The 20,248-nt window shown below is 34.9% G+C and overlaps 1 protein-coding gene across 7 annotated transcripts in view; it reads right to left on the reverse strand.

The window, feature by feature from the left end:
- The window catches only part of ARL15 (ADP ribosylation factor like GTPase 15), a 225,458-nt gene that overhangs the window by 113,293 nt on the left and 91,917 nt on the right, over window positions 1-20,248 (reverse strand). For 4 of the 7 annotated variants that reach the window (XM_064405093.1, XM_064405095.1, XM_064405096.1 and 1 more), the window contains 2 exons: window positions 16,844-17,052; window positions 11,046-11,294 (listed from right to left, as the gene is read on the reverse strand). In XM_064405093.1, coding sequence (XP_064261163.1) covers window positions 11,139-11,294; window positions 16,844-17,052 — 365 coding nt within the window. In that variant the 3' untranslated portion in view covers window positions 11,046-11,138. Of the gene's footprint in view, window positions 1-11,045; window positions 11,295-16,843; window positions 17,053-20,248 lie in introns of those variants that run through there. The other 3 variants (XM_064405098.1, XM_064405099.1, XM_064405100.1) reach the window with 1 other exon arrangement.

The raw sequence follows: 20,248 nt of genomic DNA on the forward strand, positions 1-20,248 counted from the left end.
TGCAGCTATTGCTCTCCAGCAGGTTGTAAAGCGACATATAGAAATATAAGTGCACTAAAAATTGTACTTTGAATATAAATACAAAATTTAAACCCAATTTTAATTCAAAAAACAAAATCAATTTTCAGAATCACAAAATAACCTAAGTTTTGGCAGATATTTCCAACAATTCATCTATTTTACTCAACTAACGCAGTGAGTGTCTGACAGATAATCCTGAGCAGGGCAAATAAACTCTTCTTTCATTGCCTGATCACAATACCCTGGCAATACATACCTTATTCTCAAGCACTCCTAGTTACCCATTGCAGGTTCTCAGAATACGTGAAATTGTGTTTTTTAGAAAACATAAGTTGAAATAATTGCAAAGCTAGGACAAGAGGACCATCATACTGATTTATTGTTTAAATTATTTGCATTACTCCTGCAGTGAGAGGAAACAATACTGTGACCACAACAGCAACATATGCGTGGTGTGGGACTCTCTGTGACCACAGTTCTTATGACTGATACCACATTTCTTTAATTTGTGTATATCAGATTCTATGCATATAAAAGCACAGTGAAGCAGCCTGAATAACAATCATGTCAGAAATTGAGAAAATCAGAAGTATTCAATTATTAGAATGATAGCACCAGTTGGTGCTAGTAGTCTTGTTCTCCTTTGTTTGTCCAAACTTTTGCATTAAGCTCTTAATTCCTGCTTAACATACAAGCTCTCGTTGGTATCACTAATAATTAAAAGGCCATTAGCTTTGTGGTTGTACCTGATAAATCTACCAGTGCTTAAATTACTGTAAAATAATGGCAGTCTGCTTCAGTACCTCAGAGATGACAAGCAATTACATTAAAAGACTGACATGCTCCAATACTATACTACTACTTCAGTCAAACATGTAAGTGCAGGGAGCAAGATGCATGAAAAAGACCCAGACATCCTCCCATCTGAAAACCCTGAAGGAAGGTGCAATGCAGTCATAGATGTAACTCTAGCCATCTCTGCTATGATGACTTACAACTGAGGTGTTTCTTTAATTCAGATTTTGCAACTATAAGAAGAAAACTGAGTAGAAGGAACAGAACCACTATGAATCCCTGAGAAAGGCAGTTTTGCAAAATATTTTGTATTCAATAAGCTAGATTTCTAGTCTCCCCTCTGGCATGCTTCTGCCTAGGACAATAGTCAAGTTTCTCCTCTTTCATTGTATCTGATTCCTCCCTCCAACCCCTCTCTCTCTGAATGGTCTGTATTTTAGGGTTCAGACATATATGGTACTTGTTTTGTCCTCAAATGCCTAAGGAATATTCAAACCCACACACACCCTGATCAATATTGGATCAGAAGTGGATCTAAACACCAGACCACAAATGAACCAAACTAACACAAAGAGGCCCTACATGCCCCACTGCCAGACACATGAGATTTTTAAATTCTGTCTCAGCAAGGTTCTACCGAAAGTGAAGAAAGTGCTTTGCCCTTGTTTAAATGCAGTCCACTTCTACAGCATCCATCCCTCTGCACAGGGGTCAGGGATTGATGATCTGATGCCTTTTACATACACAAAATACAGCAGCCAAACCCTGAGTTTACTACCCACTAGAGCAGACCCTTTAAGCTTTGACCCAGTTGGGTTACTAACAGCCTGTAAGTATATTCCTAACTAAACCCTGCTGTCAAGTAAATATCAACAAACCAACATGTAACAAAACAAAAAACTTAATTCAATGTTCCTGATTTCAAAACAGGCAGTTCTTCAGTCAATAAACATTTCTTCTAATGCTACAAGTAAGTGAAAGGTGACTAACAAGCAAAAGACTTTTTAAATGTCTGGCAAGTTTGGAGAACGTTTGGAAGGAATAAGCTTGCCAGAAACTGCTGGCAAGCACACTCCCTACAACAGCCAGCAATGGATATCCAAGCATGCATTTTTGCTTCCTTTCCCAGACATAGTATTACCACCCCCACCTTCTTACTTATGCAGGGAAAGGGTGGCATTATTGAATTTGTTTTCTTAGTTAAGCAAATTTTTTTCCTATTGCACAGAAGGAATGATTTCCAAAAGGAGAGGTAGCCAAATACATCTGGGGAACATTTTAAGCCCATTTTACAGGTACTAAAAACTGAATTGTCAGAGTTCATTTGCAGAACACAACACTTCAGTTTTATACAACATATTAGCTACTACATTCCCAGCTTAGAAGAGCTGGAGAGTTATACTTCTCAAATATAGCGCTGAGATGCAAATAATGGCCTCAGGAAAATGTAAAAAGTCACACCCATTCTTCTTTAGAACATGGCCACCTGCAACTACTTTTATATTTAGCTTCTTTTGTTTCGCTAAACTTTGTGTTTGCACCTTATTCATGATGTGGATTAAATCATAACTACTTCACAGTATAAAGTGGAGAGATCATGGGAAATGAACCTACAGGAATGTTTTGCTGGAGGTTTTAAATCATGACAACCAGATTGAAAAAAAAACTTTGCATGTTGCATTCTAACACCTTTATCAAAAGTTAAAATCACTTTAAATGCTTTCTAAAAATGCAACTATCAAGTGGGGAAAAAATAAAATTCCACAAGCCTATATTTGGCTGTATCCCCTCTTCTTTTGTCAGCTGTCTTCCTGAAGCAAGCAACAATATTACCATCAAAAAAGAGCTTAATTGTTCATATAATACCTGGCAAGTTTATGTGAAAACAGTTTACGTTGCAGTAGACTTTTTGTGGTTTTCAAAGCACCAACCTGCTAAAGCTATTCACATCTTAAGGAAAGCTAAGAAGAACATATGACAATTTCCCTTTTCTTCAGATGAGTAAGTCATATTTACTCTTCCAGAGCCTGTGACTGGCAGTATCAAAAATATACTCTTGAACTTACTTTTTTTTAATAAATCAATTTTGAAATACTGCTCCAGTGTCTTGATTTCTAAACACACACCAACAAAAATTAGTCTAGTAAAATGACATTAGTCTCTTCTCACTGACCAAATTCTTTGTAATAAGCAGATTGGCGGAGATGACTTAATTCAGACACACTGAGTAACTGAATAATTAAATCAAATAGAAGAGCTAATAAAGAGTGCATAGAGACTGCACAGACAACATTATTTAGGGAATGGAGAAAGTAAATGGAAAGAGTACTAGTAAGGCTTAAATGTGCCTTGATTCAGTATTCTGATTTGTTAAACATTTCCCCATCATTTTATGCCCTAATAAGTTTCCATTGACTAACATGACCTAAAAATACAGAGAAAGCTAGCTCAATGCGGAGTTTCCTAGAATCCACCAAGCTGCTGCAACTACATATCAATTAAAATAATCAAGAAAATGGAAGCATACATATCATAGCAAATTTTTTTTGAGACTAGTGTTTGGGTGTAGTAACAACGAAGTCACTTTGAACATAATGCTGTTTCAAAATACACTAATCCTATTTTAAATTCTAATAATAAGTGAATTTTGCAATGTGTTAAAAACAGGAATGACATACTGTGAAATTAGTTGAGAAATGCAGCACTGAATATAAAAAATGTACTTTGTTACCCACATTCAACTGTCAGTTAAACCTCAGGTTATCAGGAGGTAAAACTACACCTTTATATGCAGTGTAAACAAAAGATGACCAAGATAAACCAAAAATAATCTGGCACCACATATTAATACATAATCCAATACAAGTTAAGACCAAAAGTTAATGTTGAATGTGAACACTGAAGCCTGACATCCTGTTGTCTTCTCTTCCCTTCAACCAAGAAGAGATACTCCCTTAAATGCCAATGAAATTATTTGAATGATCAATGGGAGCACAGTCCCCTGAAGTCAGGTAAGAAATATAGTCTTAGTTATGGGTCAGCTCCTCTCACCTGTTTAATTTCATGTATTTCTAATTGCAAAAAGACACAAGGACCAAGACAATCACATCTGTCTGCGCAGTACAATCTAAAAGTTAACACAGTTGTATGGCTATAGTGAATACCTGACTTTTGAGAGCTAACACAAGTAAGAATCAATTAGTGAAAAGTACCTTGCCCCTAAAAATAAAATTTTGTTTTATTACCTACTGCTACAATGCACAATGATAATATAGCCAAAAGGCTGCATTCAATTTTCACTAAAGCCAGCCAGATCAGAAATAGCAATAAGAGTTTGCTATGAGTTAAAGGCTATCAATGCAACTGCTTGTACTCTTCAAGTCATGGAGATTCAGGCTACTGACAAGTAAGTGAATGAAATAGAAGAGTAAATGTAATTTCAGGAATAGGTAGCTTCAACTTTTCATTTTTGCAATTGCAAAGCAGCAGGCTGTCAATTGTAATTGCAATTCAAGTGTTCTGAAGCAAGCTTTACTATTAGAAAAATAACTTTTTAGCACATAAAGATAATTTTTGTGAGTGTCTGCATTTATAAATTTAAGTTTAAGATAAATCTATGCCTATTTCAAGACCAAAGGCATGAAGATTACTGTGTACTGCAAGAGAAACAATCAAGGATATGAGGGCAAAAAAGTATCATAACATGCTACAGAAGATTCAAAATCTACATTCCTGGGCAAGTAGAGCTAAAATCTAATTTTTATGTACATATTCATATGTGTATACACATATGTGTACGGATTTAATAAATACAAATAAAAATTATATATTATACAAACACGTGTACACATACACTCTACAGATCTCAAAATAAGCAGCACGGGCACATAATTAAGGGGTCCCCAGGGCTCATAAAGAAAGTGCAACGACCTTGTTAGTGTTTGGCCTTTCTTTCGCACCCAGTCTCATTGTAAAACAGTCAACCATGAAAGTACTTTAAAAAGCTGGTTTTCTTTTTATTTACAGCATGATTTTATAATGTACCATTCATGTTTTATAGAAGCTGGTACTTCTGTATATCTTTCTGCCAAACTCAACATGAACCACAAACTTTCTAATTTACAACTTTCAGAAATTTGAATGCTTTTGAATACCGGGATTTTCAACTTTGCAATTTAATGACAACCCTGCCTTTGGCCTTTCCTGACCTGTTGTGAAGTAAATCAGGCACACTAATGTGGGCTAACAAGTCTTTTTCACACTGTTCGATCACCCTGCATCTTTTTTCTCAGCAGACACCGCCTCTCTCCCACTCTCTGTCTAGCCATCCTCCCTCAAAGCAAACAAAATGGTCACTGTAACCCTGCATTACTGCTCATTAGATCACAGGTTAGTCAAGTGGAACTGCCCGAGGTTCCCAAAGGAGAGCTATACTTCAAAAATCTGTCCATGTCAAATGAAGAAAAAACCCCTGAGCGTGGGGTCACCCAGATCAATGATCAAAAGAGACTGAGAATAGTGGAGGGAAAAAAAGGAAAAAAAAAAAAGGGCAAAAAAAAGCCCTTTTTTGTAAAAAAACAGCCTTCTGTATAATAAATCAGAATAGAAAAATACTAAGCTTTTTTCCTCCACTTTAACAACAGTCCATTTTGGCTTTAAAATGTTTATTCTTGTTTTTCAGAAGATTTTTATAAGCGTATTTTTAAACTATTAAGATTGAGTTTTCAATAAAACTCAAACTTACTTTAAGAAAATTAGCAAGAGGAATAATAATGGAAGATAAAGGAGATTTTTCTCTCCATCACATAAATATTTAGCTATTCCAAAATGAGTCAACATCAATTTTCATTCAATTATGACTTTAATTTAAACAAATTATACACTCTAAACTTCATGGGAAATGATACGGATAGCATATCCACAAAAAAGGTAGTCAAGCAAAAACTACATAGTCTGAACTCTTCTGCTACATGACAGATGTGCAGGCACGTGCAATACTTCAAGAATGTACAGCACCATGTCTGTGGCCTCCATTCATCTTTTACGTGCATAGGGCAATTTCTTAGTAACAACCACAAAAACAAAAAAGTCCAAACTGAATAAATAAATTTAAAATACAGTAATAATTTTAAGTAATAAATTTTGATTCATGGAACACATCAAATTACTCAATGAAGAGCACTGACTGTTGAATAAGGGTCTGTGCAAACACAGGCTCTTATAGGTATCACATGCATTAATACTGCTTATTCAAAATGATTTATGTATTTCTAAAACAACAAATATACCCTGTGCCACTAATGTAGATGTTGTTGCATCTAAAAGGACCTGATTGTTTCCTGGAATATTGGTGGCAGAGCATCTTTTTGTTTACAGCTCTGAAAAGATTTATTTTCCTGCCCTAGAGAGGGACTCAAATTTCACTCTCTTATCCTCAGCCATGAGTAAAGGCATAATTAGCAACAAGGAACAAAGGTAAACAAATTGGAACAGAATATCTGTAGTAGATTTGTAGTTAATATATGGTTTGTTGTAAAAGCATTACTGCAACAGAACAAAGCTATAGGAAAGCAAAGGAAAGAAATCCTTAAAGTACTTAAATGTTTCATGTAATGTAGTAAACTATTTCCTAATATTAATTACCAGAATAACATAAAAAACCAAAATGAAACTGTAAATGCTGTGATAATACATTATGAAAAAATGCTGAAAAAAAAAAAGAAATTACAGAATAAGCTTGTATTAACAGAGAGACTGATGAAACAACTTATTTTTAAATAAAAAATGCAATTGTAACAAATATATAACATTATATGCAGTAATCCAAATTATCCACTTCTGGAGATACGTGTGAATGAAATGAAAAGTCTTTTAAGCAAAGCTCATTCACTAAAGCAGGTTGGGCTTTTTGTTGTCGTTTCTCGGGGTTTTTAAAATCAGTTTTCTAGATGCCTCACACATCTATTAATAGGCAATGGATGCCTCTGAATACTTGAAATTTAACTCCAGCAGGCGTTAACTTTAAAGATGCCCACACATTAATACTGAGTCTTTACTTTTAAGAAAGTATTAATACAGCACAGGCTTTCTGACACTTGCAACTTTGCATCTAATCAGAATCTGAACTAAATACAACATAAAAGATCAGAAAAAGCAAAGATATTGAGAAATATGTAGTTATAGCTATGGATTATTCAAAACACTGTCAATATTCTTTTTAAAAACAGTAGGAAAAAATATAAGGATGATGTGTGTAAATCTGAATAATAAATGAACAAATTTTCAAGTAAAAAATTGCTTAACTTTGCCTGTTTTAATATGTTACCTAGTTAAATTGTATGATCCTTCAAAAAATTCTTTTCCAGACTAACTCAAAATTTAAGGCTGTTCAGATTCTAACAGAAGAAGTTACTGTTTCATGTCAGACTGCTGTAATAGATTTTCTAAACATTTAAACTTTTTTGAGAAAACATTTATGCTTATAAAGATTCCAGCATGACTAATGATATGCTGCAGTATCAACAAATCATCATTAGAATAATGTCATTATATTCAAAATCCTGCTTCTAGTCTTATGAAGACAATTGTTCCCAGATGCTAGAGTGGATAACTCATGTTTCTTCAGAAGCATGTCTGCATCTGCTGTTGAATCACTGCAAGAAGTGGATGGGAAAATGGTTTTTTTTCTTTTTGAACCAGAAGTCATTATGCACTGAACAGAAGTGGTTTCTGAGGAAATAATGGACACTGTTCAGGCTATATTGCTATAGAAGAAGGCCTTCAATGGCTCCAATTTTCTTTAAGTAACAACTCATAGTACTGCATCCTCACCAACTGTGGGGCCCTTCACTACTTTTGAATTTGCAGAACTCCATTCCATTCTTAGTTTTTGTTTGAACCCCAGAATGCTCTCTACTCATCTCTTCTGCTTTACTGCCAGTAAAGTCTTGGGAGGTAACAGAAGGGGTGCATGAGAGCAGTACCCTTCTCTTTCTCCTGTTATTCCTTCTTTCTGGTTCATTCCATTTGCAAACACAGCAGTGTCCTGTCTAGCAATCAAGCTCACAACAGTCTTTGATTTTTGTCTTCCACCACACCCAGAGAGCATCCAAGATTTTTCCAGGAGCATAACGGTTTGAAAGAATGCCAGGGTAAAAAAAAATTAGTTCAAAACTGAGAATGGATAGGAAATAATTTAATCTCACCTTACAGTAGTAAGGCCTTTGACAATTGTAGCATTGTTTCAGTAACATCCAGACCACTGATGCAAAGATGATCCTTTCCCCATCCCGTCACTTGGGAAAACACCATTGTTTCATGAATTCTTACATACATGCCAACATCTCCATCTCCAGAGATTTATGGTTAGTTTTCGCTCATAGGAATTTTACACTCAAAAATCTAAAGAACCAGCTTCTGACAGGCCAATGACCTATCATTTTTTCATCAATTTTCATCAATTTTTTGGGTTTGTTTTTCCTCATGCTGCAGCTCATATTCAAGAGACATTCTCTTCAAGCATCTTCAGAAATGTTGATTTTCATAAGGAACAAAAAGCCTCCATGCTCAGGCTGAGCTCTGAGCACCTTCTATTTGAAGCAGGTTTTAAGAAACTCTGCATACACATATTTCCAGCAAGGTCCTCAGGGTGTTGGTAATTACAGACCATAATAACCTATGCTGTGTCACAGTGTAGGTAGTATTGATGCAGCTGAAAATTTTCTACTTTTGTGGCACAGAATTAAAATCCAACTTGAAATACTTACATAGATATAAAATGGATAGATTTTCTCCTGCTGTGGTTATTGTTGAACTTCCCTGACATGACCAATTAAGAAGTTTATCATGATTTCCCATGTGTGTGAGTCTGTAATTCCTGCAGAATGGACTGTGGCCAGAAATTAAGTTCATACACTGCATACCTACTCTAATGGAATGAAGATTATGTGATCATAATTGACTTGAAAAACATTTCTTTTAAAATTTACTTTGTTATATTGAGTACCAAATATAAATTATGTAGTTCAACTACAAAAAACTACCTTCTCCTTGGTAAATACAAGGATCACAGTATATTTAACTTGCCTTTAATCAGCAACCTTATTTTAGCACTAGAATGAAAAACAGAAGAATAAGTCCTCATCTTTTAAAAGGCAGCAGTTTGTATTATTGAACTCAAGATTTCATTCTAGTACATATACATATATATCCATGTAAGATGGGTGTTTGAAAGAAAAACACAGACTAAATCATTTTTTACAATAGAAGAGTTTTCACAAATTTGATCCAATGCATTACTAAATACTTTTCCATTCTTTTTCAACTGATCCTGAGACCATTTTTGCAAAATGGTAGAGTTATATTTGGAAGTAGTTATACAGCCACTATTTTGTTCCATTTGTAATAGTTATTAGTTCTGAAAGAAATATGACTTCTCTTGTTCATGTAAGATGTCACTAACAGTAATTAAATTTTTGAGCATTCAAGAATTCCCCAGAACAGCAATATCACAGACAGGCGAGCTCAAAAGAGTCATAATGATTGTGTGGTCAGATTTGTCTCAAACAGGCCTCAGGATTTCATTTAATTCTCTACTAAAGCACACCAAATTTTTACCAAGCAAAAAAGATTTCAGAAAAAAACTGTAAAAAGCTACACTCCCCTCTTACAGTGCTTACTGAATACCATATAAGCATTTGTAAGTATACAAATATTTATGAAAAACATTTACTAAACTATGCATATAGATTTGTATCTGAAAGCATTTTAAACTTTCTCTCACAAATTTACTTTTTATTTTTAGAGACCATGCTCTATCTTTACAGTCTTTGTGTTTAGTTCTGCAAGTGCAGCCAACTCCTTCTCTTTGAATGACATCTTCCATCTTCTTTCTTTGCTTGGAAGTCAACAAAGACACTAAATTTTCAAAACACAGTGAAAATATATGCTTCTTTCGTCTCGCTCTTTCAAGTCCAGTAAAAGCAATTGCATACCTACTCTAGAACATTCATTTCTAAGAGGGAAAAATTATTTTCCAGTATTTCCTGTATAATCTTCCTTTACTATGGTTCACTGTAGAGGGATAAGCCAAAAAAGTGTGAGAAGTAACATGGTGGGCAGAAGGGTCCAGCTCTCACTGGATTTTAGAGGTCCACACCTCCAACCTTCCACACCAGTTCTAGTTTTACACCTTCCTCCCACCTCTTGTTTGTGCCTGTACACCAACTATCCAATTGGCTTCTCATAAGACCTTGAGGAAGGATAGTAGTTAAATAATTTTTCAGGTCCAAACCAGTTCATCACATGGTCATACAGACAAACTGTCACACCTGAAAGATGGGGGGAGGCAAAGAGACCAGCAAGCAAACCAACACTGCTGATGAAATAAATACTCGAAGTACACACTATCTATATACATATAAAACAACCATTTGAAGACCCAAATAGTACTGCAAAAATCCGTGTCTGATGTTCAAAACTATATACAGCAATACTCTTCAAATTCTACTCCAAGACATGCGGCTGCTTTTTTTGTGGACGTGTACCTGGCACCATTTTCTCCAAAGGGCCATTCAAGAGATTTATTTCTCTAATACAGTTTCATGTTGTGAAATAGGTGTACGTGGACAGGACTCCTATTCCTGTGTCTTAGCTATTCCTACTCTTTATCTTCTTGTACATTGTGTAATATGTGCATATATTCAGGTGTGCTCGAGCAATTTTTTCGTATCTTCAGGAACACCATTCAAAATCAGAGTTTCTATGGGCAGCCTTTGAACTAATTTCCTTGCAGACTTAAGTATTTGTCAAAAGCACAATTAGGAATTTACTATTCAGAGAGACACTTTTCTTTGTTAAGTTTTTGTTTCTTTGTCCCACATACACTGGGACAGCAATATTAAGCTTTATAAAGTGATATTATTCACCAAAACATGATCAACTATACCAATTCATCTTTTTATCTAATGAATATATTGACAATTTTATCTGTTATGGCTTCGTTTATTTTAAAGCATGACTGAAACACAAACTCATGCAAGGAAAATGTGGGGTTATTGTCTGGATTCAGTTTTGCAACTGTATGAAATTCCTTGCTGTTCACATTTAGCTAGGATATGGATCATTTATTTAAATTGGTTATCTTTTTAGATTGCATTTTTTATATATTATTTTTATCACAAGATCCTTTTATGTCTAAATCATTTTCCTAATAGGTATGAAGAAATTTTTAATCAGAATGGAAGTTCATATGAGAAATGCAAATAGGAGTTACTTCTTCATTGTTCTAAACAGGGCAAAACTAATATTGTCTAAACACTAGTTTAATAATATTCTCCTCTTCTGCAAATGTGTTCATAACTGAAGTCTGACAAATAACTCTTCTGTTCCCTCAAAGGCCACAGTTGTGAAGGAAGCAGCCAATACTCAAAATAGCAGAGTCCAGCTCCAAAACAATCTTCAAATATCAGGGGATACACCTTGGACGAAAAGAAGTATTTGCAGTGAGGGGATTGCAAATATTAAGGTCACTAAGGTCACTATGATCTCAAAAACAGGGTAGGAATCTATATTTTGGCTATTTACTGCAGTAATCTGAAGATAAATCATCTCTGAAATAGTTCCTTGAGGAACCAAAAATCTGTCCCCGATTTAACTTTGCTCTGGCTGTCCCTGTCACAAAGCACACAGATTTGCAACAGCTGGTCTTCGAAAACTCCGATTTGAGAAGCTTGACCAGGGTGAGGATAGGACAGACTGCAGAGAAAACTTTCATTTTCACTCTTGGTTGTAGGCTAAGTTTTTGCAGTACCTGCTCCTGGAGAAAACATTTGCCCAAATCTGTGAGCTAAGATACTACATACTCTCTGAAGCTAAACCTCTTTAGTAGTCACTGTTCAATGCAGTTTTACAGATTGCTAGTAATGACATGTATTACTCATACACTGAAAGGGTTTCCAAAGAGAAACCATTTTCCCCTAACTAGCAGAAACCACAAACAGCATGAATTATGGAAAAACAGTACAAAGACATTGGAATATAAAAAAATGATTACATCCTGGAATTGAGCCTGTCATACTAAACAGCCAACTTAGACCACTGACAGGCCCAGAAAGCCCAATTTGCAGCATGCTCCAGATCCCCATCACCAATAAGAGCCTCCACAGATGCTGGCAAACCTGAGCATTTTCCTGCAATGGCTATTCAGCTTTAAGATATTTAAGGCTTCAAGAAGACACTGTTTATCTACAAAATTATTTCTAGACATAAACAACAGAGAAGAAACTGGCAGAGTAATAGATAACAGCCCTCACAGCCCTAAGACGGCTCTTTTCATAAAGAGAGTCATCTTCCACTATTCTGCTAACAGAAAACCTAATTAAACATTGCCAGTGATTCAAATTCCATATAATCTTGAAATGATAAATACATCAAAATCTATGTAAACAAGCAACAAACCTTTCACACTCACTTTTGAAAATATTGTTTGCACTTAAAAGATTTTCTAAAATCTTGGTCTATCAAAGAAAAAAAGGACAATCAAAATTACTCTCCTATGGAGTTTCACACCCCCATCAAGTCAAATTTAAAATAAGGTCTACTATGCAAAAACCAGCACTTGTGATCAACATAAGCTTTCCATATTATTATTTTCCCATCAACTATATTTAAAACAATGGCATAATCTTAAAATAGGCTGAGAATAGGTTAATTTACTGTTGACTAGCAAGTCCACATTAAAAAAGTCCTAACTTTTTTTAAAAAAGGGAATTTAGAACAGGTGTTCAGTGATTTCTCCTGTTACTAGTGGTCACCAATTTAAATACATGAAAGAAATTTATTATTTGCCTGAATTTTTGGATAACTGAATAAAAACCCACCAACAGGTTATACTACATGCATGTCTTCACATACATGGTCTTAGAATAGAATAGTTGAAATGGAGTGGATCTATGCTGATCATCTAATCCACCTACAACCTTAAAAAGAGCCTTAAATATAAAAATAGAAACATCGCAAAGTCAACACACTGCCAAACAAGAACTTGCTTCATCAGTGAACTGGAAAAATTAGTTCAGTTTGGTTCCTCCTTTGGCCAGTCCTATATGGCTTCCAGGAGTCCTAAACAGATTCAGACAAGCATCCAGAATACCCTGCTCCCAAAATATAGTGGCTACAGACAACTTCCAATACATGCAGCTCCTAAATATTGCTGTGACCTGGGAGAAAAGTGCAAACTGGTTCAACTCACAAGAATCCACTGCAATATCCAGCTTCTGATACTCATACACAAAGTAGCAGACATTCCAAAATAAAAATTAAAAAGTTGATAATCACAGTAATGTCTGGTCCCTTTTAAAGCAATTTGAAGCACTTTTATCACCACTACTCTCCTGCAATATTTTAAGCCTGTAAGAGAAATATGACTAATCAAAACCAGTTTCAACAATCAAAAGTAATTTTTTTGTGGAAAAGTAAAAGCACATTCTGTCAGGAAGATACTTATTTAAAAACATATCATTAGATAAACTGTTTTGGAACTGCAGCCTGTATTTTGGAAGCCATAGCCAAATTGATATGCCACTACCTCCCCTCATATGCTGAGTAACTAAATTTAGTTTTCATTTGTAAAATTTTTTATTTGCTGTTTCATAAGTTTTCTAAAACTACAGTCAGAACTGACTTTTATATGATTAATTCTTCATTACCGTAATTTTAATCTAAAATAAAGTTATTCTGGAGCAAACCTATTGAAACAAAAACAGTTGTATCAGTTTTACAGCCTGGCTAATTTATGCAGTCTTTATTTCAGCATGGCTCAGTAGAAATCACTTAGCAGATATTTAAATATGTCTAAATAAGTGCTATTGTCACAGGAAAAACAAAACAACTTAGAAATATCTTTGACATGAGAAGATAGAATAACCACCATAGAAGTGTACATAAGAGAAATATGAGGGACATCTTTATTTATAGTTTCTGAAATGAAATGCTATGCCAAGTTTACTTTCTTAAGTTCACTTAAAAATCAAAATATAACTAGAAAACAGCTAACCAGCAACAGAACTCAGGGGAAAAAAAGGATTACATTTATCGATCAGTATTTCAGCTTGATTTCTCCTGTAATTTTCCCTGGTCACTTCAGTAATGTGAACTATATTCTGCAAAATTAATTAGGTTAAATTGCATTTCATAAATTAAATAAGTTATTTGAACATTTTTGCAAGTATTTATTATAGCTGTGAACTGAACTATTTATTACGCTGCTTATTACTTACAGCATGTAGATTCTACAGTATCGTTTCTACCTAAGCAATGTATGGAAAAAATCACATTTAATAAGTACAACATTGTGAAAAACTAAAGTAACTGCACTTCCCAACAAAAGATATAACTAACATCTGTTGCAGAAACTGCTTGGCACTTGCACAGTTTTGTGAAGAATTTTTGTTGTAGATAAATATTTTTCTACATTTCCTATTATGCACCACTCAACTCAGACATTTTCCTTAATTATACTCCAAGGAGTCCTTTCATATCCATTAAAGAAAAGCAATTTGTTGCCTAAAAGAATGCATACACATTTTTTAATTTCAACTGTGATTCATCTGTCTTCTAACACATGAAAAAAATCAAGAAAATACCTATAATTAATGGACTTAGTTTTGCAAAAATTTCTAATAAAACTCTCAATGCTCAATGTATTACATTTGTTACATATTTTAATATGCTGGTTTTATGTAAGCAATGGTCTTGCAATTCATCATTCTACTTCTATTCCACATCTCAATAATGAGAAAAATAGCACAGCAAAGCCTTTAAGAAAGCAAGAAATTACCATTTCAACATTGGTAAAAATTACCAAAGGCTTCTATTTTGTATACACAAAAAACACAGATCATCGTTTTTTCAGGGACAATGCAACAACTTTGTGACATTTCTCTCTCTTTTTTTTTCTCCTTTTTTCTTCTCTTTCTTTTAATTTCACTTTCCACTACTCATAATTAAAGAACTTCAAAATCACTGAGCTCTTGATACAGAGTGCGTTTTTCCCTGAGAATATGCATGTACTGTGCACATTTAAGAAAAGTGTTGTATTCTGCACACATTCTGTCGTACTCATACATTAGCAATCAAGACTTGTCTGCTAACATAATAAACCGTACGTTTCGGGTTTTTTTAAAGCATGCAGTAGAAACCCATTTAAATGCTGTTGTAAGAATGAGGTGAAAATGAGGGTACTGCCAATAAAAGAAATGTGAAAAAATTCAGTTCAGGCCCAAAAGTCTACCCACATGGGCCCACCTGCACAATGAGAGAGCTACAAATATAATTTGCTGTAAAGCAAACCAACTGGCATTGCATTCATTATTAATATGAAATTGGGCAAAGAATATTTCTGAAATTTTATTTGCTATCAAAGATTTCACTTAATATTGAACCAAATTTGGCCACTTTAAATATGAAAAATATAGTAAAATAAGAAATACGTAAATTATACAAGAAACAGCCCTTTTGATGATGAAAAATGTGATCTGTATTGCTCTATGAAAAAGTTAAAGCCAAGGCATATAGATTATATTTGGATGATAAAATCCAATCAGTTTTGTCTCAGGATATTTTCATTTTTAAGTGGGAGGTTTTTGGTTTTATGCTGTATAATAAACTAAGCAAAATTTGCTTTTATGCTGTATAATGAACTAGTCCATTACTAAACTTACATATCAAAGTCCGTATTACATTTCCTTTAAGTATTCATTACTTTTTCCTAAGTCTGTTTTATATATAAAAGACCTAGAACTTGTAGGTTCTATCCCTCCATAACTTTTGTTTACTTTTTTATGTAACTTCATATTTTCAATCCAAATTCCATTTTTTTCCTTTTTCCTAAGAATGAATTTTCAGAGAAAAGGACCAACAATTCTAAAAAATATTTTACAGTGTAGTTTACAAAGCTGTCACAATCTCTTCTTAAAAACACTGCTGTACTCCACTCACATTTACACCATTTCCTAATATATAATAAGCTTAATTTCTTTTGACTCAGAAAGGAGACATATGTAGCAATAAAGAAACAAAGGCTGTATGTTCAACTATACTGTATTAAGAGCAGCTATTCTACAGATCAGTTTGTTTGGAGCTGAAAGTCTAAAACTTCATATTTCAGAAAAATAAAAATCTAAGAAAGAATCAGTTTAAATAAAAAGCAGCAACACAGTAAGGTGCTGAAACAGTTTTCACTCTGCTGCACTCAAAGAACAAACAGATTTCTCATATAATTTTTAAAAGAAGGAGTCCTTTAAATGACATTTATGAACAGAATGACACAACCCAATTTTAACTTCTTCCTACAATTTCAGAAGTAATTTTCAGCATTTCCTCAAATGCATCTGACATGATAGGAATGTAGACAAGACAAATTTCTCAGAAACTGAAGAGCAAAAGGTACACTGAATAGAACAATTACATAATTTACTGTGTGATAGCTAGAAATTAGACAAAAACATTACTCCTGGGAACAGGAAGATGAGAACCAGTTCAGGACTTCAGAACAGGAATTGCAACTCTAACCTCAATCAGTACACAGCAGTTCAGAAAAAAGCTTTTACATAAAAAAGGCAACCTATGGCCGCAATGTATTGCTTTAAGCAGTGGAAAAGAATGGAGTAATGGAACAGTGCAAAATTAAAACTAATAGCAAATAAAAACTCAATTTAAACAAAAAAATCACTGTCCCAGCAGCTTTTCATAAGAGTAGTTTTAAAAACATCTTTTCTCCCTTAAGCAAAATATGGTGAAAGCAGAAGATCTGTTTGTATCCAAGTATTCCTTGTCTGTTTTCCAGAACAGCTAAGTCTGTATAGAGTGCAGTGGACTAAGTTTTTAGGGACTGGGACTCCTCCTGGTCTGCATACTTACAGTAAAGAAGAAACATCTTTAACCAGGATGTCAGGGTAATAAGTGATAGGGGATCAGTGGTGTGCAGAAAGTAAATACAAACAGGCAAGAAGCCGACACATTAACATACCTCTTGTACTGAGCGAGCTGCTGGCTTGTCTTGGTGATTGGCCAGTATTAAAAACGGCAAAGTACATAACTGTGGGTGCTGAAGAGCAGAATGCAGCTCATTCCTAGCAGTTTCTAGATCATCTTCAGAGGAGGCGCTGTCTAGTACAAATATTACCCCTTGGGATCCTTGGTAGTAACGACTCCAGTATTTCCTGATATTATCAGCTCCTTTCAAGACAATAATGAGAACTAATTAAAACAAGAATAGCTTAACAAATGTAACACTTGTAAGTGACAATAAACCATCAACTTAGTATGATCAACATAATTAACTAAATTTTCTCTTAACCATCATTAAAATAATAAAAAGAAAAAAAAGCAATCAATAAATCCAACATACACACACACACACACACACACACACACCCCCCAATGTCAAATCAACATTGTTTAAATGGAAGGAAGTTGACTCAATGCAGCTTTCTTCCATTAAAGCTTCTGCTTTGTTAATGAGTACTGGCAGAACAACCATGCTGACAGTACCACACAGCCTAATCTTTTACCTTCTCACTGGAATATTTGGCACTAATACCTAAACCTTTACCCATTCTTTTTCACTTTGCCCTGCAGCTCCTTGTCATAAACCTGCAGCTTCTGTCATGGCAGTTGCTCATTTCTGATAAGGTCTTCCAGTTCATCTCCAAACCATCAGGCAACCACTTCATAATTGGGGAAAAAAGGTGTCAGAAAAGCCTATTAAAGTAATTAGATATTTAATGAGGAAAATGATGATACAATAGTGAGTTGAACAGTGAATGAGGAGCTAGGGTGACTACATGCAAAGGCATTCAGTTCATCTAGTTTTGCTCTGTCAACCACACTAAGGATTCTGGAAGAGCCCAACAGCAGACACATGAGTGACTGTATAGGCTTATATGCCACAGTAATTTTTAGGACACAGTTCAGCAGCACTCAGCCATCTCAACAGAAGCCAAGCACTAAGGTTATCAACAGAAAGCTTTTGTCTCCCCTGGAGAGCAGCATATGTTGTAGCAATGAGGTAGGAAAAAAAAAATTGTATTTGACAGCTGTCAAACTATCTAAACTATGATTTGGATATGGGCTATTCTTTGTATGTCTGGATCTGGCACTACACTCATGGGGACAAACACTGAACAGTGAACAGCGGCAGCAACAGTCTAGTAGAAAACTTGACATGTCTGCCAGACAGTGACTTGCAGAAATGTGCAGAAGGCACCTTTTATAGACACTTTTCTTATTTTGAGACAGGGAGAAGTGAACTTCCATATATACACAAGAACCAAGAGCTTGAAATAATAAAATTCCACTTTTCAGTGAAAAAAAATGACACAAAATTTCCAAGAAACATAATGAGATTTTAATGTAACATAATGATTGTAACATTAATACAATACTTAAAATATTAACTTAATTTACTCATTGTGCAACAAAAAAGACACTCACTTAAATACAAGTGAAGGAAGAAATAAAAATTTTCTCCAGGAAATTTACGTATGCAACTCAAGATTATTCAAATCTCACCTAATAGAGTTACTCTTGTCTTTTTACTAGTCACACTGGAACCCTGAACATTTTGTTTTTGTATCTTCACCCAGCACAAGCTGTCAACACAAAAGCACACACACTTTTTTCTACAGAGAATACTGAAGTCATACCTAATAATTTTTTTTCTGCAAAAGACCTACAGAGCTCACTACTTAAATGTGAATAATTGCGGGACTTAGTCAAGACCTTGCTTAATCTCTCTGTTAATTTAACCAGACTCAAAATAAAAATGCCAAACAGGATCGATGTTTTATTTATTTAATCATCAGGATCTGAAGATTAATATTATATATACAGAAGAGGGACTACACTGAAAGCTAATTCTATGTTTCTGTAGCACACGCATATCTGCCAACTGTACTTGTAAAGAATTTTATAGCATCTGTTAGATGCCCCAGTCTTTCTGAACAGCTGTCTACTTCAGAACCAAGTAGAGCAAGCTGCCAGAGGGACACTATTTACACAGCCACACACAGCAGTGTCGCAGGAATCTGAAGTATCACATTACTTTAAAAACTAGTAGAGACTCATTTTCTATGAACTGAAAGACCAAGACCATGATCAGTTCTTTGAACATGTTTTTTTCTAGCAACATAACATCTGTCTTATGTGCTCTAATCATCAGTCAGCTACTTTTCAATCACATGTCACTGCTAGAATCTGAGTCTTACCTTTGTAACCATACTCAGTCTAAAAAGAAAAAAACTGTGGTAAACTGAAGAGCATTTGATCTCTTGTATCCAGGCACTTGGAAGAAAGCAGCTCATAGATCCCTACACGGGACACTGAAGCCAGAAAAGGAGTATGCTGATTTGTTGACGTTACAGTCCTGTCTTTTTGGTTCAGGTTCTTTAGCAGCTCAACTTTGTTTCCCCACGTCAGTTGTCCCAAAAGAACCACAACCAAAGTATAGCAGTCCTTTTCTCTCCAGGCCTGGTCAGTCACCATGGCATAGGCATAAGAACCAACTTCCCATAAGAACAGCATCCCATGAAACTTGGCATTTTCTTTGGGATCTTCCATTACCCTAATGACATGCCCTGAAATTGCTTACACTTCAGTTCTGAGGAAATCACCTGAGGTTTAAAAATAAAAAGAATTTGCACTAAGCAGACAAGGAAAAAGCTGATAAAGCATGGACCTTAGGGTGCCATTTTAAACCATTTTTCTGGCAAATGCACTAGAAAAATAAGTCTTGGCATCAATAAGCTATCAGCAGCTGGAAGTCACAATTTCTACAAGACAAATAACCTGATATTCTTTTGCCTTAACTCTTCATATCCAGAGAGCAGAATCTGCTCTCAGCTTCTTTCCTCAGAGCAGTGGAGTGGAGTGATCCTGGAGCTATCCTGGGAAGGAAATACTTGTCTATGAATAGTGTTTCAGCCATTCATACTTTGTGGCATGACAAATTCAGCCTTAGAAAGCAAGCAGTTGTTTTTAGGTGCAGTTCAGCAAAATTGTTTTATTAATTAAGTTTCTTCATTTATTCTAAAGGTTTCAAAGACAGGAAGATGCTTAGTCTGAGGTCTCTGGAAATCCAGAATATAATGTATATCCATTAAACATCTTAGGGTCTCAGAAGACTGATGTGATAAAAGCAGGAATTTAACTAGTAGCCAAATCATCCCATCAAACAATAGTAACACACAGAATAAGCACTTAGATTTGTCAGCCTGCTATCATGTGTTTTGCTAACAGCTTTGAACCATATTCCTGTTTCTCCAACCAATAAACTTCCTAAACTAAGATTTAAAAAAAATCTCCAATACTTCAGAAAAACATACTTCACATAAGACCTAGAGGAATGTGCTATGTGACAGGTTCACTAAAATGT

The sequence above is a fragment of the Passer domesticus genome, chromosome Z (assembly GCF_036417665.1).
Source record: "Passer domesticus isolate bPasDom1 chromosome Z, bPasDom1.hap1, whole genome shotgun sequence".
NCBI classification, from domain to species: Eukaryota; Metazoa; Chordata; class Aves; order Passeriformes; family Passeridae; genus Passer; species Passer domesticus.